The 21,145-nt window shown below is 31.7% G+C and overlaps 1 protein-coding gene across 9 annotated transcripts in view; it reads left to right on the forward strand.

Moving 5' to 3' along the window:
• Positions 1 to 21,145, forward strand: part of ATF2 (activating transcription factor 2) — a 122,991-nt gene that overhangs the window by 59,791 nt on the left and 42,055 nt on the right. For 7 of the 9 annotated variants that reach the window (XR_004233081.1, XM_023499301.2, XM_012544839.3 and 4 more), the window contains 6 exons: positions 6,681 to 6,777; positions 11,041 to 11,159; positions 11,302 to 11,430; positions 13,994 to 14,172; positions 17,586 to 17,700; positions 20,041 to 20,127. Coding sequence is in view for 8 of the 9 variants with exons in the window: in XM_023499301.2 (XP_023355069.1) it covers positions 6,681 to 6,777; positions 11,041 to 11,159; positions 11,302 to 11,430; positions 13,994 to 14,172; positions 17,586 to 17,700; positions 20,041 to 20,127 (726 nt within the window). In the remaining variant the exon portion in view is untranslated. The remainder of the gene's footprint in view (positions 1 to 6,680; positions 6,778 to 11,040; positions 11,160 to 11,301; positions 11,431 to 13,993; positions 14,173 to 17,585; positions 17,701 to 20,040; positions 20,128 to 21,145) is intronic. The other 2 variants (XM_023499303.2, XM_031960430.1) reach the window with 1 other exon arrangement.

The following is a 21,145-nucleotide window of genomic DNA, read 5'->3' on the forward strand; positions in this document are numbered from 1 at the left end:
CTTAAGGTCACCCTATAGTTAAAGTTATAATGAGGATTTGGTGCTTGTGCTTAATAGCCAATGAGAAAAACACTGGTATTGCTGTCTGTATGTCTATGTGTGTCTAAAGAAATACTTGCTGATCTGCAGTCCCCTTGATATTGAAGTCACTTTGAGCTTTCTTTATGGTATCAGGATGGGTAGGGTCTAATTTGTATTTTATTACAATTTTATATATCTTTTAAAAAGTTAAATAGTAACATTGTCTTACTATAGTGGATTGGATATTTTCTTTAATATGTAGAAATTCTGAAAAAGTTGTTCTCTGAAATTTTTGCTTGGAGGATTTTTTATCTACATTCTCAGTAGTTCTTTAACCAATTGCTATACTGTCAATGAATTTTCTCATTTTTTTTCCTGTAAAAATGTGCAGTACTGTTGAACAGCATAATCCCAGGTAGCAGATCTGAGTGACTACTTTATATAATAATGAAAAGCTTTGGCACCAAGGTGTTCTGTTATTCATGATTTACCAACTTAATTTGTTCTTTGTGAAGTCAGCTATTAGCTTTCTTGAAATTTCTGTATAACTCTCTTAAGTTTCTAAAGATATTTGTAATATGTTGTACTAAAAGTTAGTCTCAGAGGATCAGTAGTTACATAAATACCTTTGTTGCCATATTTTTATTATGGTTTCAAAAATCAGTTGAATAATGCGGTTTGTTTCTTTTGAGGAGTGGGAATGGGTTGGATCTGCAATTCTTGAGTGTTTACTTCAATATGTTGTAAGCGTCTCAGGTTTCTCAAAATTTGTTAATATCTCAATATTCCATACATTTAACTGGATATTTTGGCATAAAAATAATTAGACCGGATTCATGCCTTGACACTGCCACTAAATTTGGAGGGACACGTAGAATGGATTATTTCTAAAAATTCCATTTTGTGAATCTTTTCATTTTGTTAAAATCACAAATGCAGTATATTGGTTCATGTAGGCATATCTACAGTATATTTCAGCCTAACGTCACAGTGGGGTCTGATAACCTCTTCTCGAAGTGGCAAATATTAAGTAATATCTCATTTTTGCTGGAAGTAATCCTTTGCTCTAATTTAAGATTTTGGTAGATTGATTGTCTCTATCATATTCTTAATTGTTGATTACCATATCAATTTTCTTTAAAAGTTAGATCAGAATTAATTTTGTTCTAATGACATGTTATACTCATTTATATCATATCCTTTCTGTGTCAGTGATAAATAATATTTGATGTCTTTTTCCTTATAGATGCAGGCCTTCTTACTATATAGTAATTTTTGCTTTACCATCAGACTACTTCTAGCTCGATTTTTTATTTCTTTTTGGCCAGTACATGATAATGTCTTGCAAATTACCTTTGCTCAATTAATATTGAATGAATGAATGTGTGTTATACATGTTGGATAAAGTAAATCACATTTTCCCATTTGTTCCCTTGATAAATATCTGAAATAATTTCCTGCTGAATTTTTATTTGGTAGTGATTGCTACCATTTAATTTTAAAGCCCCCTTTTTTAGAGGCAAAATAATATTTTCTTTAGGGAATAATAATTCTAGTTTGGCTGGAGTGTCAACAGTGTGCAAATAAATTTAGAAAGTTTTGGTAAAACTAAATTGTGAAGGACTTTAACAGTCACACCAGAGGAGCTTGTATTTCACCTTAGAGACAAAAGGAAGCCAGTGAAGCTTCTTGAACAGGAGACTAAAATGGTCAGATTTATGCTTGAAGGGATATCATTTTGGCAACTGGGTAGATGATGAAATGGGGAAGGGAGAGACTAAATACAGGGATACTAATTACAGTGCTGTTGCAGTAGTTAAGGGTGATTAGAATCTGAATTGAGGCGGTGATTTTGTGAAATATAGCATGAAGATAGATTTTTATAACATTTGACAACTGACCCACTATGAGGGATGAAAGAAAAGGACTAATCAAAAGTTATGAACCTAGGGGAATAGAAAAGTTAGAAAGAATAGGTGATTCGGTGGCAGGGAAGGATAACAAGTTCTGTTTTGGGTGTTTTAAGTTTAATTTACTATTCAGGTAATGATGTCTAGTAGGTAGCCCACGATGGAGGAAATAAATGGAGTTCAGGAGTATGATTAAGACTGGGAGTAATCTGCATTGAGATCATGATTCAAACCCATAAGAACTTATGAAGTCGTCACTGAGAGAGTATGTCAAGAAAAAAGAGAAGCTGACCCAGCACAGAGCCTTGGGGCCCACAGGCAGTGGGACATAGTAGTTGACCCAGCAAATAGATGGAGAAATGTGGTTGGCTAGACAGGTATAAGAGAAGAAACTAAGATTTAATAGATCACCCAAAAATGATCGGACTTTGGGGAACCTAATAATGCTAAACTGTTAAAGATAGATTTTGTAAATCGGAATGTCATCTTATTTGCAGTGAGATAAAAGATAGCTCTCTAGTAAACAAAGTACTTGAGTTGTGCAATACATGGCACCTGAAAAACATTGGTAATCATAAGGTTGCTTAGCGATCATGGGGTCAGAACCAAGGGGTGTTAAACAGTTTTTTATTTCATTTAGGGCTTGAATTTAGAGAGAATAACATGTAAAAAAAAAACACCTTTCTGATAATTGGGATACTTTCTTGATACAATATGGATTTAGACTGTGACAAAAAAAATCCAAACACATTCATATTTTAATTGTTGCCCCCCATTAAATTCTGAGCACCTTGAGAGTAGGGACCATCTTTTACCTTTCTTTTTCTCTCCAGCACATACCATAGTGCTTGGTATATAATAAGTCTTTATAAATGTTTATTGCATTTAGACTACCATTCTCCATTTTGCTTTTGTCATGGACAAATTTTACTTTATCTTACTTTCAGGTGGTATTATCTGGGAGAAATCCTAACCCCACAAAGTTTGGGAAACACTGTAGCATTATTTCATTCAATTTAGGTTGATACTTAGTAACTTCAGTTTTTCAGAGGATTATATTTTCTGGCATTGTTTCTTAAATTCAACTGAAGGGTAGTGCTACTTTCAGAGTTACTGATCTCAAAATTTAAGAATTGGAAAACACCTTAGATACCATTAGTCCAACTTCAGCCTGACCAAGAATCTTCCTCAGTGTCATGTAATGTTATGTAACCATCTTTTGCATCCCTTTCAATGGGGAGGCTGAGGAAGGGGGGTGGGGGGGTGGGGGAGTGTGAATGGAGGAACTTTTTTTTTTTTACACAAAACTTAAAAAGTACTCTAATGCATACCATAAATTGTTCTGAATTTAGAATAATCACCCTTTATTTTAGTTTTCTCATGTAATTTTCTTAATACTACATACCTGTACTTTATGTGTCCCTTCTCTGTCCCTTTAAAACAGGTAAGTGGTATATATCAAGTGTATTTTGTATGCATTTGTCTTGATGTTTACATTCCAGGCATTTAACATTAAGCAGTCTAGATCAGTTTAATATTTTCTTGAAGTGCAATTGCTAACAATAAAATTCATGAACAACAGTTGGTAGGAGGATATTTATTAAGGGGAATGATGAATGTAAAATCCCATGAGAGGAGTGGAGAATTGATTGTAATTGCCATAATGCATTTCAGCAAGAAGTAAAGAATTCTAGGACACAGTCATGGAGAAGAAAAAATAAATACACTAATGTTTCATGTTCTGTGAGCTAATTGCAAACCTGGCATGAAATGGAAGTATATGATACCTAGATCTACTGATAAAATTAAGACTTCCAAATCTATCAGTATATTGTGACTAAGTCGCTAGAAATTCCTAATAAAGATAGATAAATTCAGATGGACTTTTATCATTTAATTAAACAGTTCGATATACAATGGTTTCAAAATATCATGCAATTGCAAGTACTTGAATAGCCAAAATTACAGCTGACAAAATAATGTGAGTTTTCACACTTGTAAAAGTATATTAGGTCGTGCTACCTTATAAAATAATGAGCTCTTCATTGTTTGTAGTGTTCAAATGGAAACTAGATGACTAACTGCCAGGTTGACTCTACATTGCTCTGATCCCATCTTACAGATGGTTAATTTTTCCTATTGTCAAACATTTCATCAGAAACCTAGGAACATTAATGATTAAGAAAGGTTTCTATTTGGTCCATGAACATTTAGCAGAATACATTCTCACATGTGATAAGATCAACATTTTTTTTTTTTTTTATTTAATAGCCTTTTATTTACAGGTTATATGCATGAGTAACTTTACAGCATTAACAATTGCCAAACCTCTTGTTCCAATTTTTCACCTCTACTTCCCACCCCCTCCCCCAGATGGCAGGATAACCAGTAGATGTTAAATATATTAAAATATAAATTAGATACACAATAAGTATACATGACCAAACCGTTATTTTGCTGTACAAAAAGAATCTGACTCTGAAATATTGTACAATTAGCTTGTGAAGGAAATCAAAAATGAAGGTGGGCATAAATATAGGGATTGGGAATTCAATGTAATGGTTTTTAGTCATCTCCCAGAGTTCTTTCTCTGGGCGTAGCTGGTTCAGTTCATTACTGCTCCATTGGAAATGATTTGGTTGATCTCATTGCTGAGGATGGCCAGGTCCATCAGAATTGGTCATCATATAGTATTGTTGTTGAAGTATATAATGAAGGTCAATATTCTTGAGTAAATGTTTGGATTCAGTTTTTAAAAGAAAATAAAGTTAAAGAACAAAGAGATTTTTTTTAAAAAATGTATGGATAAAGGCAATTGATAAATGTATAAAATAAAATCATTAGATTAAATAATGTAAGATCTTTTAAAAACTCAGATTCAGTGATTTTAAGAGATTGCTGTTGAGGAAAAGGCAACACCACTGAAATTCGAAGGGAAAAGAGAAGTAAATGCATTTATATGAAAGTAAAACTTAAAATTTAAACTTAAAAGAGAAATCTTAAGTCTAGCAAAGCTGTATGTATGTATATACTACATTGTTTTTCTTTCATCAGAATAATTGCTTACCTTTTGTATTGCCTTTTTTGTTGCAAAAATAGATGTTGCTTCCATAGGCTATATGCTTCATACAACTTGAGACTACTAAAAAATGCTATCTAACAGAATTCCATACTTTTAATAGTAAGATAAAGACGCTTGGTTACAAGTTTTATAAAAACCATATCTGTATAAAACCACTTAAGAATTTCATAATATTAGCTAAGTAGATTGTGAGCCATTCTGTATTTCATAGATTGGCATTTGATTTCAGACTTCCAAAATGTATTGTGTAATATTGTCTAATACTTCCTTAGAACAATGAAGCCATAGCCCTATAGTAGTTCATTAGACAATTTTAGTTCAACATAAAATTTTAGAATCAGTAGTTTTGATGAAGAAGTAAAGTACATGTGGAAGATAATAGCTCCTAATGGAAATATTATCTGGTGCTGAGGTGTCACAGAAAGGACCAGTAAAACCCTAATTGAACCAGATTTAAATGAAATTGGAAAATGTAACAAATAAAACACAGTACAACATGGCTAATACTAATTTGATATTCTAAGGGTACATCTATATCTCTTTTGAGTTTGAAACTATTGATGTAGTGCAATAAGCATCTGAGCAGAAATTTTTTTGCTTGGTTTAGGTTTTTAAAGTGATTGCTCTGGAATCCTAATTATAAGAATATGATAAACATTCCTTCCCCTCCCCCCCAAATGTGCAACATGTACATTTAGTAAATATTTCTTAGGAGCAAGTTGATGTACTGAAGGTAATAGTCATTATAAAAATATAAATCTTTTTTATACTCACTCTGAGCATGTAAAGAATTCATGTTAGGACTTGGAATTAGACATAGCAAACAGCACAGAAAATAGTACATATCCAATTTTAGAGAAGAAGAATTTGTTTTTATAATGATGCTAAAGTTCATTTTTAAGTGAATTTTAAAAATCCTTTCACTTCATTTTAAAACAACTTTTGTTATATTAAGTTCAAAAGCATTTAATATAAATAATTAATTTTAAAAAATCAATAAAACTAAGACTTTTGGGTCAACTAATTGCTTAAAAATCGTGCTTTTGTGCTTAAGGAATTCTTTCATTCATCATACAGGGTCATTTTTTATGTGTGGCCCATTATATATATATTTTTGTGAGAATGTAAAGAATGCAAATTTTATTTTTTTACTTTGTATAGGACTAATATTTTCAGAAGACTTTTTAAAGTTAAGATCAGTATTTATGCTAGTTTTTTTTTTTTTTAACTTAAAGGTGGTAAGTATTTTTTAACTCTTGAAAAATGAAACACCATTTTTAAAAGTCAGGTTTTTTAATGTGTTCATTTGCTATTGAATATTGACTCATACAATGTTACACATAACATGAAAAGTAATGTAAACCTACGGATTTATATTGTTTACTTAACTTGTATTTTTTTTTTTTCAATTTTTCATCAGAAATGGGTTGTATGTGTTAAAGATATATTTCTGTAGTGTTTATTCTTATATTAGAGTGCCTCTGATCACTTGGTTTCTACCATATTGATATCTACTAACAAAGATAGATTCCTTTTTAGTTAACAGAAGAACTACTACTTCAATGTTAATGGTGGTTTTACATGTTGTGGAAATGAATTTCCATATCATATTATTTATTTTGATCAAATTGAAAATCTTAACTGTATTTTAAAACTTTTTGCCACAGCGTTTTACCAACGAGGATCATTTGGCTGTCCATAAACATAAACATGAGATGACACTGAAATTTGGTCCAGCTCGTAATGACAGTGTCATTGTGGCTGGTTAGTATATGCTTTTATTAATAGCTTATATACATCGTTCTCCTGGAATGTGCACAATTTTTGTGTATTTTTTTGTACATAATTTTGTGATATCCTTTACACTGGTGAAAAATGCCAATAATTTCATTTGCAATGAATGTTTGCAACATGTATTTTACCCATTACATATCCATTTCCACTTCTGATCATTCATTCACTTTTTTTTAATATGCTTTTGAATGTAGGTTTCTTTGTCATTATTATGGGAATTAGTGGGAATTTTTTTGGAGCATGCAAAGGTTGCTAATTGAATTTATGTGATATTAATAAATATTATCTTTGACTTTCTTGAATCTTATTTACTAAGTATTCTAGAAATTACTTATAAAGCTCAAAACACCTGTCTGCTAACTTGGAATACCAATTAGCAAGTTCATGAATTTGGATTCTGTTTATGCTTCTCTTAAGGCTAATTTTATCTGTGAAATAAGATTTAAAATCATTAGTGACCCTGAATAAAAGAAAAAGAATCTGGAATTTGATATATTTAAGTTTCATTGTAATCCTCCTATCAGCACCTGAAATTTAGTCAACACTTTTCTTTACCAAAACATAACTTTATTAACTAGTTTTTAAAGTAGAAACAAAGTTAATGAATTTGCTAATTGTTTTTCCTGTGCTAAACATTAGGTAATAGAATTTTTTTTTCATATATGTATATACAGATCCATATTTGTAATTGTAGTTTCAAGTCTGATGATAACAGTTGTGGGGGAAAAAGAAACGTGGAAGTTTTTTATTTGGGAATTTCATAAAAAATATTATATTCTTTACATTGCCTCAAAACTACATCCAAATTTTTAAAAATAATTATGAAATGCTCATTTGTCTGTGAAAATTTGTATTCAATTTCTCCAGAGCCATAAATGCTTCACTTGGTTTGAATCAAGTTCAAAAATCACATACAGTCTAAATATTGCTTCTTTTAGCAAAGTAACATTTACAAAAATGACCCTCTAATCGAAGGATAATCCTTGAAAATAGATAAATTATGCACCAGAGTTTTGAAATAGTGCCATTTAAAAAAGTGTTAATGTACAATAAATTTGGAGGCAAAGATAGAGTGGTGTATAGTTTTAATGTATTCTCAGTGCTCAAAATATTTGTAATGAAATTTAGATGATAGAACATTTCAGAATCTTTAAAAATGAATTCTTCATGATAAATTAATAAACTTTCAAGAATGCCTTAATTTTTTAAAATCTTGATCTTAGAAGTACTTTTCTCTTAAAATTTCAAAATCTCAGATTATTCCCTTAAATAAATAAATATTTAAATGAATAAATGAACTTTTAAAAAGATCCAAAAGATAAGGCCAGACGGGAAGGCAGGGGTATGCATTTCTGGATTGTCTTGGATATACACTTAATAATAGGAGTTTCCCTAGAATAAGCTTGACCTCACAATTCTAGAATGTCAGGAACTTTGTGATTCTTTAATCACATGCCATCACAAAGTTGAAAGGGATTTCAGAAGTCATCTCTAATCCAAATGGATCTGAATTACAACATTACTTTCTGCAATATTCCTAAGTGGTCATCCAGCCTTTGAAGACCTCCGTCATGGACAACTTATTACCTAAAACTTCAAATTTCTTAACCACTACTGACCAAAAATTGTATAGACTACTCCAGGAAGTAGTGGGTTCTCCCCTCCTGGAAGTCCTTAAGTAAAGATGAATGACTACTTGGCAGACATTTTATTGGAAATTTTTCCCTACAAATATGTTATAGTAGTCACTGAAATCACTTCCAGTTTAGAAGTTATTTAATTCTATGAAGGTTCTGTGTTGGCAAAATGTTTTACATTTATCATTTCAAAGGAAAAGAGAAAAATATATAAATACTTTATAAAGCCTCCAAATTGTTAAGGCATCTTGGTGATATATAATAGAAAGAGCTCTAGACTATCAAGAAGAGCTAAATTCAAATCTTGTGTCAGATACTTACTAGTCCATATGACCATGGGCAATCACTTAATCTCTTTTCTGCTTAAGTTTTCTTACCTTTAAAATAAGTTTAATCACAGAACCTACTCCCAAGGTTTTTGTGAGCATCAAGTCAGTTAACTTTTATCTGTAAAACACTTAGCAAGTGTTAAAATGCCATCAGTGCTATTTTGTTTTTAATAATATCTTGCCTTAACAGACTTCTTCAATATCTGCTTTTCAAACAGGCTATTGTATATCTTCTGAACAGTTGCATTGGCATTGAGTTAATGCTCATTAGACCCATCTTAACTGAGCTTAAATTGTTGGATTATACTAATTTAACTTTCCCTTGAGCAAAGTAGTGAAAACTTAAGTTGAAAAAGGAACATTACTAAAACTATAATTCTACCCTCTCAGATATTACCTTATACTTCAATGAGCTCAAATTTAAAATTTGTTTTTAAATTCATAATTCAAGGAATTTGACAAATTTAAAAAATCAAATAAAAATATCCATATACAAATTTTATATATGTACATTTGTATGTACATATAAAATTAATGTTGATTATGAATATTATATATACTTTTTAATATTCACCAATAGTTAACACATTAGTGGTTTTACCTTTGTTGATATGTGAGTTCTCAGAAATCTTAGTGATTTGTTTTGTTTTCTTTTATTATGACTACTTTAGCATATTCATTGGTAAAAATTGATTTAAGTTTATGCTTTTTCAAATGAAATCTTAGTAGTTCTTTTTCCTTCCCCTTTTTTAATATTTATTGAGATCCTGGTGAGAACAGTTGAATAAACAAGTCCAATTGAAAACAGAAATCAACCTAGACATAGTGTGCTAATTGATCATTGATGGACATGAGATAAAATATAAATATTTACACAGGAAATTAGTTTTATAACTTTGTTAGGAGCATGTTACAGGATCAGGCTTCAAGAAAGACATGCATATCAAATTATATACACAGTAAGTCAAAATATAACAAAGATATAGTTATACTGATGTACATACATGCATATGTTATATATGTGCATACATATATATATATATATATATATATATATATATACAAATAGTTGTGGTTTTATGCATGTATATATAATTAGTGATTTTTATATGTGGTATGCATATATGTGCATATATGCACACATAGAGTAAGAATTCACAAGTGTTTTTTTTTTTTTTTGGCAGTTCATACCAAAACCAAATACAAGCTAATTAATGTTTCAAGTAAAGATAGAGCAATTAGGAGATTGATAAATTATCTGTTCACCTATTTGAATTTCATTGATGTGCTTGCAATTTAGATGCTGTTTTTCTTATCAGGGAAACAGCATTAGAAAATAGCTTTGAAGAGTTGAACCTGCCTTCCTGGTTTAAATCGCAAGATATATTAAAATTTGTACATAATTCTATATAATAACAGAGCTGATCAAAGTAAAAGTCTTAATTATTATACACATTAATAGACATTGGAAATAAAAGGCTAGACTGTTAAAATGCATAAATCTGTCATTCCTTCAGTACAGTTAGTAACAGGTATTTTTACTTTAGCTATTATGTGTGTATATATTATATACATATTACTGTATGTAGTATGTACATACAGACCCAAATATTGATAGTTTCTTTACTTAAGAAACACGCAAGAGTTACTATTGTTAATATACATGATAAAAAAAAAATTTTGACAGCACACTTCACTTACTTTATACAAACATAAGTAGCATAAAAATTAGATAGCTTCAGAAAATGGTAAGTAGATATTTTAAAATGTTAAAAATGTTTTCTTTATTCCATAATCGTGTCAACATTTTAGCCTGCCGATCAAATTTTATTCTCTACCACCCTCACCTCTTTCCCAACCCCCCCAAGAACTGATTTCAAGATAAATTGTGATCTTTTCTTTAATTTTTCTTAAAACTTATTCATTTTCCAGCTACTTCTACTTTGTGTTTTCTCACAGACAAACCTAAAATGACTTATACTGACATGATGGATAGTAATAATGATATTGATTGAATATAATTGATCCCTGAGTGATATAGCCAACTATTTCTTGGATAAGGAGCAGGGAAGACTTCTTTAACTAATTTCTATGAAGCTGAAGAAACTGCTGTAGTAATTTAACTAAATCTTGTTTGCTTTAAAGGAAGAGTACTTTCCAAAGAAAAGATAAGCAGCTGATTGATTCAGTTACTTGCTGTTTTTGTGTCAATGACCAAATTTTAGAGTATCTTTTCTAATATTTAAAATATTATTTTTAAATTTCAGATCAGACACCAACACCAACACGATTCTTGAAGAACTGTGAAGAAGTGGGTTTATTCAATGAGCTAGCAAGTCCATTTGAAAATGAATTCAAAAAAGCTTCAGAAGATGACATTAAAAAAGTATGTTGGCAGCACTTGCAATTTAAAAACTTCATAGCGATACTGCTAACTGTTATTGTAGTATCTTGATTCATGTGTTTACATTTACTATTTTTCTGTTTTTTATTTAATGACTTTATTTTAATGAACATTTGCATTTTAGATGCCTCTAGATTTATCCCCTCTTGCAACACCCATCATAAGAAGCAAAATTGAAGAGCCTTCTGCTGTGGAGACATCTCACCAGGATAGTCCTTTACCTCATCCAGAATCTACTACCAGTGACGAAAAGGTTAGACATTTATATTTGTTGGAAATATTCAGATTAATACAGTAAATTATCACATTCGAAAGCTACATACTCTGAATAAATGAGTATAAACTTACTATTCCATCTTATTAACTGAATTCTGTATAACAGTAAATTGTATAATTAAAAAAAAATCAGGGATTTTTGGAAAATAAAGATTTATATGTATTGAATAGTAATATCCTTTTTATTATAAAAACAGAAAGCAGGAAATGAGGTATAAGTTAGGGGTGTTAATATAAAATTCGAACTTCTGATGATCCAATGTCTGGTAAATGTTTTAAACTTGTTATGTTGCAGATATAAGCCTGTATGTTGATGAACAAATCACCATATCATTCATGTAAATCTATATATATAGATAGATATGCAGTTTATCTACATATTCCATGACAGTGTTATTTCTGTTTATTACCATTCATCCTTATCTAAATACTCTTAAAGCCTGAGGTTCATACATTTCTCTTCTGTGCCTTCTCATTGTACAGTGCTATGCTACTTCTACATACTTTGTATTAGATTGTGATTTGTTTGTTTTTCCTGGAGTTGTTATCGTAGTTCCTCACATTTTAGCACCTCTGAATCCTCCTTATATTTTGTAGATCTTAGGATGTCACAGTTTCTTAGAAAATCCATGTTCATACTTTATAGTAAAAATCTTATGCTTAATATGTCATTCTACTTATTCAGGATTCCTTTCACATTCAATTTGACAAATGTTAAATTCCTGCCATGTCCAACAGACTAGGACAATAAAGATGAAAAACTGCATAATCCTTAGCTTTAAAGAGTTTGTATCTATTGGAGTATATAATGAATAATTAGAATCTTTCTCTTCTCTGTCATTTTTTTCACTTTCTAATCTCTACATAGTTTTGATTCCTCTGTCCTACCAGAATCACTTCTAATCTCTTAACAGATTTTTTTTTCCATCTAATTTAGTAACCCATAACACTTTGTTAAGCAGAGAGAGGTTAGACAGTGGTTTTTCTCAACTTCTTTTATCTTCAAATGGAGTGAGAGCAGTTTGCATTTCTAACACCATGTATTAGTGAACCCTTTATTCTTCAATCTCACAGCATGACCATAATATAGTGCAGCCTACTTGTAGCTGCCATACATATCTTTCTTGATCTTCAGGCCATCTAAGGCCTTCAGAGATCATAGGTAATCCTCTAAGATTCATAATTGTGCCACAGAACAGGAGAACATTTTTATTTTAAAAGATGGGCTTTTATGCTGGGCAGAAGCATGGGATCCTCAAAAGCTTTATATAGTTTTATACATTTAGTCCAGTTTACTCTCTTCTTCCTATTTGCTTTTTGTTGTTGCTTATCATTCACCTATAGTGATCTAGATACATGATAGAGAAATAAACCATTGGATAACTTTCCAATCACATCTCATAATCTAGATCAGTGGTTTCCAAACTTTTGTGTGTTTGACACCTCTGATATACATTAAAAACCATACATGAAAATAAAATGCTCTAAAGATGAAATAAATAACTTCTCTAAATAATATTTAAAATTTCATTTGTTAATGATTAAAAAACCATCCTTGCTGTCATTGCACTGGGAAGCTGTTTTTTTTTTTCTCCCCAAGAGAGTTTTGTGCTACCATAGATAGTACTCTGACCAGAAGAAGGAATATATGAATTTATAGAGGCAGTTGGCACCTGCAAAAGGTTGGGGTTGGTAAAGGAAGGAAAACAAGAAACTTCATTACATGGTCATGGGTAGAGCTAGAAGGCACATCAGAAACCAACCTTCTCATTTTAGAGAAACTGAGAGACTCAGAAGTAGAATTTCAACCAGAGCCTTTCTTCTTTTGTTGTTGTTGTTGTTTTGTTTGTTTTGATCTGAGGCAATTGGGGTTAAGTGATTTGCCCAGGGTCACACAGCTGGGAAGTGTTAAGTGTCTCAGGTCAGATTTGAACTCAGGTCCTCCTTACTTCAGGGCTGATGCTCTATCCACTGTGCCACCTAGCTGCCCTTCCCTTTGATTTTTTAATGTTACTTTTTCTGTTGTACTTTGCTGTGCTGTAATGACATAGCCAGTTCCTAGCAAGTAATGAAGTGCATATCTAAAAATGAAGAAGCATTTACAAGAATGATGGGGTTGGACAGAACTATTTTATAAATTGTCTGCTTTGGCCAAGCCTCTTCTTTCCAGGTTGCTTAGTAGGCATTAACAAGTGACTGCTCATTATAGCTTCTCTAGTAACATTTTCTTCTCCTGTTCATCAAGGTTATTGTTGAAGCTACTATTACAATGTATTTTAGGGTAGTCCACAATAATAGAAACTCCTTACAGTTTCATATAGCTAATAATTGTCAAAATTAAAATAATGTACTTATTTAAAGTAATATATGTGCTTCACCAGTGGACATGTGCTGGGTGTTAATAACCTTAGTGTGCCTAATAGGAATGGTAAATAAATGAATTGACAAGGGAACAGTGTCTTTATTGGTTGTAGTTATAGATCACTGAAAAACTTTGGTTAAATTTAAAAATTGTTTCCCTTTATTCTGTTGTTTAATAGGAAGTATCTTTGCCACAGACTGCACAGCCCACATCAACTATAGTTCGTCCAGCATCACTACAGGTTCCTAATGTACTACTTACAAGTTCAGACTCAAGTGTCATAATTCAGCAGGCAGTACCCTCTCCAACATCAAGTACTGTCATCACTCAAGCTCCTTCCTCCAATAGGCCAATAGTGTAAGTAAAGTAATTTGATAATTAAATGACATTATTAACTTTAAATTTATAATTTCTTCCATTCAATTGGGTATTAGGGCTGGGTGTTGGGACAAATTTAAATTTTCAGAAAAATTTTCCCTTTAGTGAATTAAACAAAATAATTAAACAAAACTCCCAGTATATTTTGCCTTCTTGTCCTCTCTTCTCTTATCCTTAAAACAAAAACTTAATTTCTAAGACAAAATTAAAAGCCCCTGTTATGAAAGACTTAAAACCATGAAATGTCGTGAAGGACATGGAACACGAAAAAGATGATTTTATATATGATCTTAAAGGTGACAAGAATCACTGGATTTTACCAAATAGGGAATTGATTTGGTCAGATTGTTCTCAAGGAGAGTCATTTTGAAGTAGAGGAAAGGGGGAGGTTAATAGAAGCAAGAACAGAAGTAGAAGGGAAAAGGATAAGAAAGGGGGACAAATTGTAAAAGGGGAGTGTTGTTTGAGGTGATGGTCAGAGTAAAACACTGGAGGGTGGGGACAAAGGGGGAAAGAAAAGAGAGAAATATAATGGGGAAAATAAGATGGTGAGAAATACAGAGTTTGTGATTTTAACTGTGAATGTGAATGGGATGAACTCTCCCATAAAATGGAAGCGGATAGCAGAGAGGATTAAAAACCAAAATCCTATAATAAAGGTAAAAGGCTAGAGCAGAATCTATTATGCTTTATCTGAAGTAAAAAAAAAAAAAAAAAACCGGGGTAGTGATTCTGATCTCAGATGAAGCAAAAGCAGACATAGATCTAATTAAAAGAGATAATGAGAGAAATAACATTTTGCTCAAAGGTACCATCGATGATGAAGTTCTGGTATCAATGTTAAACATATATGCACCAAGTGGCAGAGCATTTAAATTTCTAGAGGAGAAGTTGAGAGCTTCAAGAAGAATTAGATAGCAGAACTATACTAGTGAGGGATCTCAACCTTGCTCTCCCAGAACTAGATAAATCAAACCACAAAATAAATAAAATTTTAGAAAAAAGTTAGGTTTGATAGATCTTTGGAGAAAATGGAGACAGAAAGGAATATACGTTTTTCTTGATGGTACATGCAACCCACAACAAAATTGACCATGTATTAGGGGATAAAAACCTCAAAATCAAATGCAGAAAGGTAGAAATAATAAATGCAATTTTTCAGATCATGCTACAATAAAAATTCCATGTAATAAAGGGCCAGAGGAAAATAGACCCCAAATTAATTGGAAACTAAACAATCTACTCCTAAAGAATGAAAAACAACAAATCCTTGACACAATCGATTATTTTATTCAAGAGAATGACAATAATGAGAAAACATACCAAAACTTGTCGGTTGCAGCCAAAGCAGTTCTTAAGGGAAGTTTTATATTTCTAGATAACTTACTTGCATAAATCTTTATGCAAAGAAAGAAAAGATCAATGAATTGGTCATGCAACTGAAAAAGCTAGAAAAAGACAATCTCCAATTAAATAAATACCAATTTTGAAATTCTGAAAATAAAAGGGGAAATTAATAAATCTGAAAGTAAGAAACCTATTGAACTAATAAACACAACTAAGATTAGTTTTATGAAAAAACAAAACAGATAAATGTTTAGTTAATTTGATTCAGAAAAAGGAAAGAAGAAAATCAAATTGTTAGTATCAAAAATAAAAAGGGTGAACTTTCCACCAATGAAGAGGAAATTAGAGCAATAATTAGGAGCTATTTTGCCCAACTATATGCCAATAAATCTGATAATATAAATGGACGAATACTTACAGAATATAGATTGCCCAGATTAACAGAAGAGGAAATAAATTGCTTAAATAGGACCATTTTAAAAAAAAGAAATTGAACAAGGAAGATCAGTTTGAAAGGATGAATTGGAGTGTGGTGAACATTTAAGGCAGGGGGAGAGAGCCTTAGGCAGAAGGCTATTGCAGTCTTCAGGAATAATGTCATCAGAATGTGTACCAGAATGTTGCCATTATGGGGAGAGGAGATATGAGATATTAGGGAGGTAAAAACAACAAGGATTTGGCAAGTGATTGGGTATGGAATGTGAAAGAGTAGAATCAAGGATAACATATTAGGGCAGGACTGACTGACAGAGAGGGTAGTACTCTCAGTGATGTTAAGGAATCTAGGAAGAGGAGAGGAGTTGACTTTCATTTTGGATATGGTAAGTTGAAGATGTCCACAGGACTTCCAGTTCAAGATATAAAGTAGGCAGTTGGAGAATGTGCAATTGGAGGTCAAGAGAAAGGTTATATAAGAATATTCTCTACCAGGGATTATCTAAAAATTACTATTGTTATTTGTTTGTGAAGCTTGGAATCTTGGAACTGAGTGACCAGGATTCATGAATTATATGCGAAAGTAAGCTTTTTAAATGTGTATTTTGCAAAAAGTGGGAATTCAGAGAATTCCACTAACCAAGAGATTTCTGTTCCTTCAAGAATAAAATATAAACTCTGGTTATCTTAAAAGAAAAAAAGAGAGAGACATTATAGCCAGATAAGTAGATATGGAAATTATTAACATAGATGATGATCATAATTAAATCCATAGGAGTGATGATATCACCAAGTAAAATAGGAGAAGAGGGCTAAGGACAAAAACTTTGGCTGGGAGACACCCATGGTTAGATGCTATGGCCTGAATGAAAAATCCAGCAGAGAGAAACTGAAAAGGAACAAAGATAAGTATGAGCATGTGGAGAGAGTAGTGTTATAAAAACCTAGAGAGAGAAAATAATGGTGAAAAGGATGATCATCTCTCAGAGGTTGCAGAGAGATCATAAAAGATGAAGATTAAGAAAAAGCCATTTAGATCTGGCAGTTATGAGATCATTGATAATTTTGGAGGGAAAATAGTTTCAGTTGAATGACAAAGACAAAAGGCAGCCTGAAGTGAGTTAAGAAAAAAAATGGAAGTATTGCTCAGAATAGCATATGGGAAATGGGAATAGGAATATGGGAAATTAGCAGGGAAAAAATGCATTAAGTAAAGGATTTTTTGTGGGTGGGGAAGACATGTAGACAGTAGTAAAACAGCCTGTAGACAGGTAGTACTTGAAATTAAGTGACAGCATGGAATTGGTAAAAAGAGTTGATCTGCTGTTGAACAACAAATCACTTGTGCATAAAGAGATCTTCATTTGAGATCAGGAGGAAGGAAGAATATAGTCGTCAAAGGCTTCTGAGATGAGAATGAATATGAGCAAAATTTTGCCAAATGCCTGCAACTTTTTTCCAAGGGAAATTGCAGTAATTTCAAATTCTTTTTTTTTTTTTTTTTAAGGGTTGGCTTGATAATAAATGTTAGTTATAAAGCTCGATTTTTAAAAACAAGATTACTTTTTTCACTGTTTTCTTTTTCCTTACAATTTCATTTTATTTCTCAGTCCTGTACCAGGTCCTTTTCCTCTATTGTTACATCTTCCCAATGGACAAACTATGCCTGTTGCCATTCCTGCCTCAATTACAAATTCTAATGTACATGTTCCTGCTGCAGTTCCAGTAAGTATGAAATTAAAATAGGGTTTTAATTTTTTTTTCTGGTTAGCAAAGGGAATATTAGTAAAAGATAAATAGAAAATGTATTTCAAGGCTCATAATTTTTATTAGTAAATTGTATTATAATTTTTTAATAATTATATAATATTGTAGGGAAATTTTGGTGTAAAATATTTTTTCAAAGTCAGCTAGTGGTATAATAGATAAAGTGCTAGACTTGGAGTCAGAAAGATCTTAGTTCAGACCCAGTTTCTGATAGCTTGGAAGCTATGTCAATCAGTCAGTCATTAAACAGTATGTACCTATCAGTGCCAAACATTGTTGTAAGCAAATGGAGACAAAAGAATGGCAAAAGCTGATTATCTCTGCCCTTATAGAACTCACGGTCTTAAGGGTAAAGCAACATACAAATAACTGTGTACAAATTACAAACAGGGTAAATAGCAAATAATCAACAGGGGAAATTCACTAGATTTAAGAGGGTTTGGGAAAGGTTTTCTGTAGTGATACTTTAGTGAATTTGAAGGAAGCCAGAAGATGATGAAATAATATATTTCAGGCTTATGAAATGGTCCATGAAGATGCCAGTTGAGAGATGCAGTGTCTTTTAGGAACTGTGAGGAGGCTAGTACCACTGCATCATAGAATATATGGGAAGGTGTAAGAAATCTGGAAGGTTAGTGGGTGGGCTTCAATATAAAGAGCTTTGAATATCATAGACATATGATATATCTGTGGACAACTCATTTGATTTGACCTGTTGTCTGTTTCCTTATCTGTAAAACATGTAAAATAGCACCTGCCTCTCAGGGTTTTTATGAGTATAAAAAGAGACAATGTTTATAAAGTGCTTTGCAAGTCTTACAATAATAGATGAATACTAACATTATTAATATTAATATTGTTAAATTGGAGTAAAATTGGAGCTTTGTTAACAGAACAGCTTGTTAAAGCTGTTTAACAGAACATTTTTTTTAGCTTTTTCTTTAGTGGAAGGCAACACAGAGAACAGAGAACCAGGCTGCAAGTAAGAAGAATCTAGGTTCAAGCCCTGCTTGTTCTAGAACTATAGCCAATCTCATACTACAGGCATTTTACTATACAAATTATCAGACAGCACTGGTGGAGGGGATTTCTTTATATGAGATTTTCTTTACTACTAAAATGCTATGACCACTACTCAGAAATAAGACAAGGAGAGTTGAGGTTATTCTGCATCCAACATTACTATAATGATTTTTTTTAACATTCTCTTTCCTCCTACCATTCTCCCCATATGTATATATGTATACATATATTTCAGCTTTTATGTTTCTATATATGTATGTAGTATTCATAGTGCTTTTTAAAGCCAGATTTTTAGCTTTAAAAGTCTATTTCAAAGATCACTGTTGTTAATACCAGGCAGCCTGCAAGTGAATTTAGCAATTATTAAAAGCACCATGCTTCTGTATATTTTTGTGATAAATTTGGGAATATAAAGTCTCTGTGATTACTTCAGTAACTGAATATAATAATTATAATAATAAAATGCTGAAAATTCAAACTATGGTAGAAGCAACCTGAATGGCTAAAAAAGTAGTGTACTTTGACCTAATTTCAATTTACATCAACATCATAAAATTTAATCAAAAAGAAGACTCTTAAATTTCTTAGCAAAATAAGTATCAGCATAATGGTTTATAACAATTATTTTAATAAGGTTTTAAAATACAATTTAGTCAGATCCAACAGATGCCCTTCATTTAACGAACTGCTAGGAATTTCAGTAGGCACATAGTTGCTAATCTGTCTCATTATAGGTAATGTTAGATGTTACCTTGCAGATAGTATCTCTTGGGTTGAGGAATTGGTGAAAGTAACTATTCCATTAACCTTTTCTGAGAAAATATTAACTTCATCCTGGTCATTTCTGGTTTCTTTAAAAGTCTTATAAAAGCTAATTACATTTATACACTTAAGATATTTTTCAATGATATGCTGTTTATTTTTTGGTTTCAAAGTCTGAATATAACTGCAAAATTTGTGAGAATTTTTTTTTTTTTCAAGAATACATAATGAAATTATGAAACTCAGTAATCAGGACCGAAGGAGAGAGGGTCATGAGGAAAAAAATGCTTGTTGAGTTAAAGAAGAATTGTATATTGTATATATTTGTGTGTGTATATGTAAGCATACATATATTCATATGGACATGCACTATTCTCAGTTGCTAATAGGTTAGGGTGGGAGAAGTTCCAAATTTTTAGATTGCATTTTTGTTATATTACCTATTGTATAAACAGAATGAGGCTTCTACTTATGTATTCTGTAGAAAAAATAAATCATCACATCTTTGTGCAGCTTGTTAGACCTGTCACCATGGTGCCTAGTATCCCAGGAATCCCAGGTCCTTCTTCCCCACAACCAGTGCAGTCAGAGGCTAAAATGGTAAGTAAGGTTTTTTTAAAAAATCTTTTTAAGTTTCCTTCGAGTCTGTTGTGGATCTGTTTTTTATATAATGTCCCTGATTTATATGTGCCACTTAGTCCTTCTAAATGCTTTAGTCTTAAAGATTTTATTTTGTAGAGCATTAAAGAGTTGAATTCGTCAAGAAGACAAACTGTCCATAAAGTATAGGTTGATTCAGAAGACACAAGCCCTACTGTGAACCACACAATACATGTACAAAAACTAAGCTTTTCTTGTACTTGGTTGATTCAAACGTTCCAAACTCCCTTGCTCCTCCTAGTGGAAGTTGTTTGCATTGCAGCAGGAATTTAGCTCACTTTCTCCTAAGGAGGTACAAATGTAATGTTACTAATGTTATAGTAATCACAAATATTCTCTAAATTGGTTAGTTAGATGATCAGAGTTATATTAAGGAAAGCAACAGTTTTATATTTGTGCCAGATAGTAAGAAATCTAGTTAGAAAAAAGCTATTTTAACGTTGAGAAAAGTAATCACCTGGGAGTAAAAAGCCTGCATTCTAGTCTTAGCTCTGCCATAATTTTGTTGTGTAACTTGAAGCATGTCACTTAATTAACCTCACTGAATTTATTTCGTCATCTGTAAAATGAAGATGTTAAACTAGTATGTCCCCTTGCAATCTAAGAAAGTTATGAATGATTCAATGATTTTTAAAAATTTTTTATTTTTATTTTTTAATCACTCTGCAACTTAGATATTTCTGGGCTAGTTCTCTTTGCTGTCAGGGAAAAAAATCTTAAGAAAACATTTCCCAAATTTACTTAGTAATGGAATACCTTAATAGTATCATCATCCAGCTTGTGTGGAAGGATCTAGGTGGGTTTGGGCAAAAGGAGGAATCATGAAGATTATTTGTAGACCTTTTGTTGTAATTATAAAAGACGACAAGAGATTGAATGTGGGAAAGAGAAAGGAGCATGAGAAAAAGTTGGAAAACTCACACTGATGAATGAAAACTAAAGTTACAGGAGAAGGAAA

Source organism: Sarcophilus harrisii, chromosome 3 (genome assembly GCF_902635505.1).
Source record: "Sarcophilus harrisii chromosome 3, mSarHar1.11, whole genome shotgun sequence".
Classification (NCBI taxonomy): domain Eukaryota; kingdom Metazoa; phylum Chordata; class Mammalia; order Dasyuromorphia; family Dasyuridae; genus Sarcophilus; species Sarcophilus harrisii.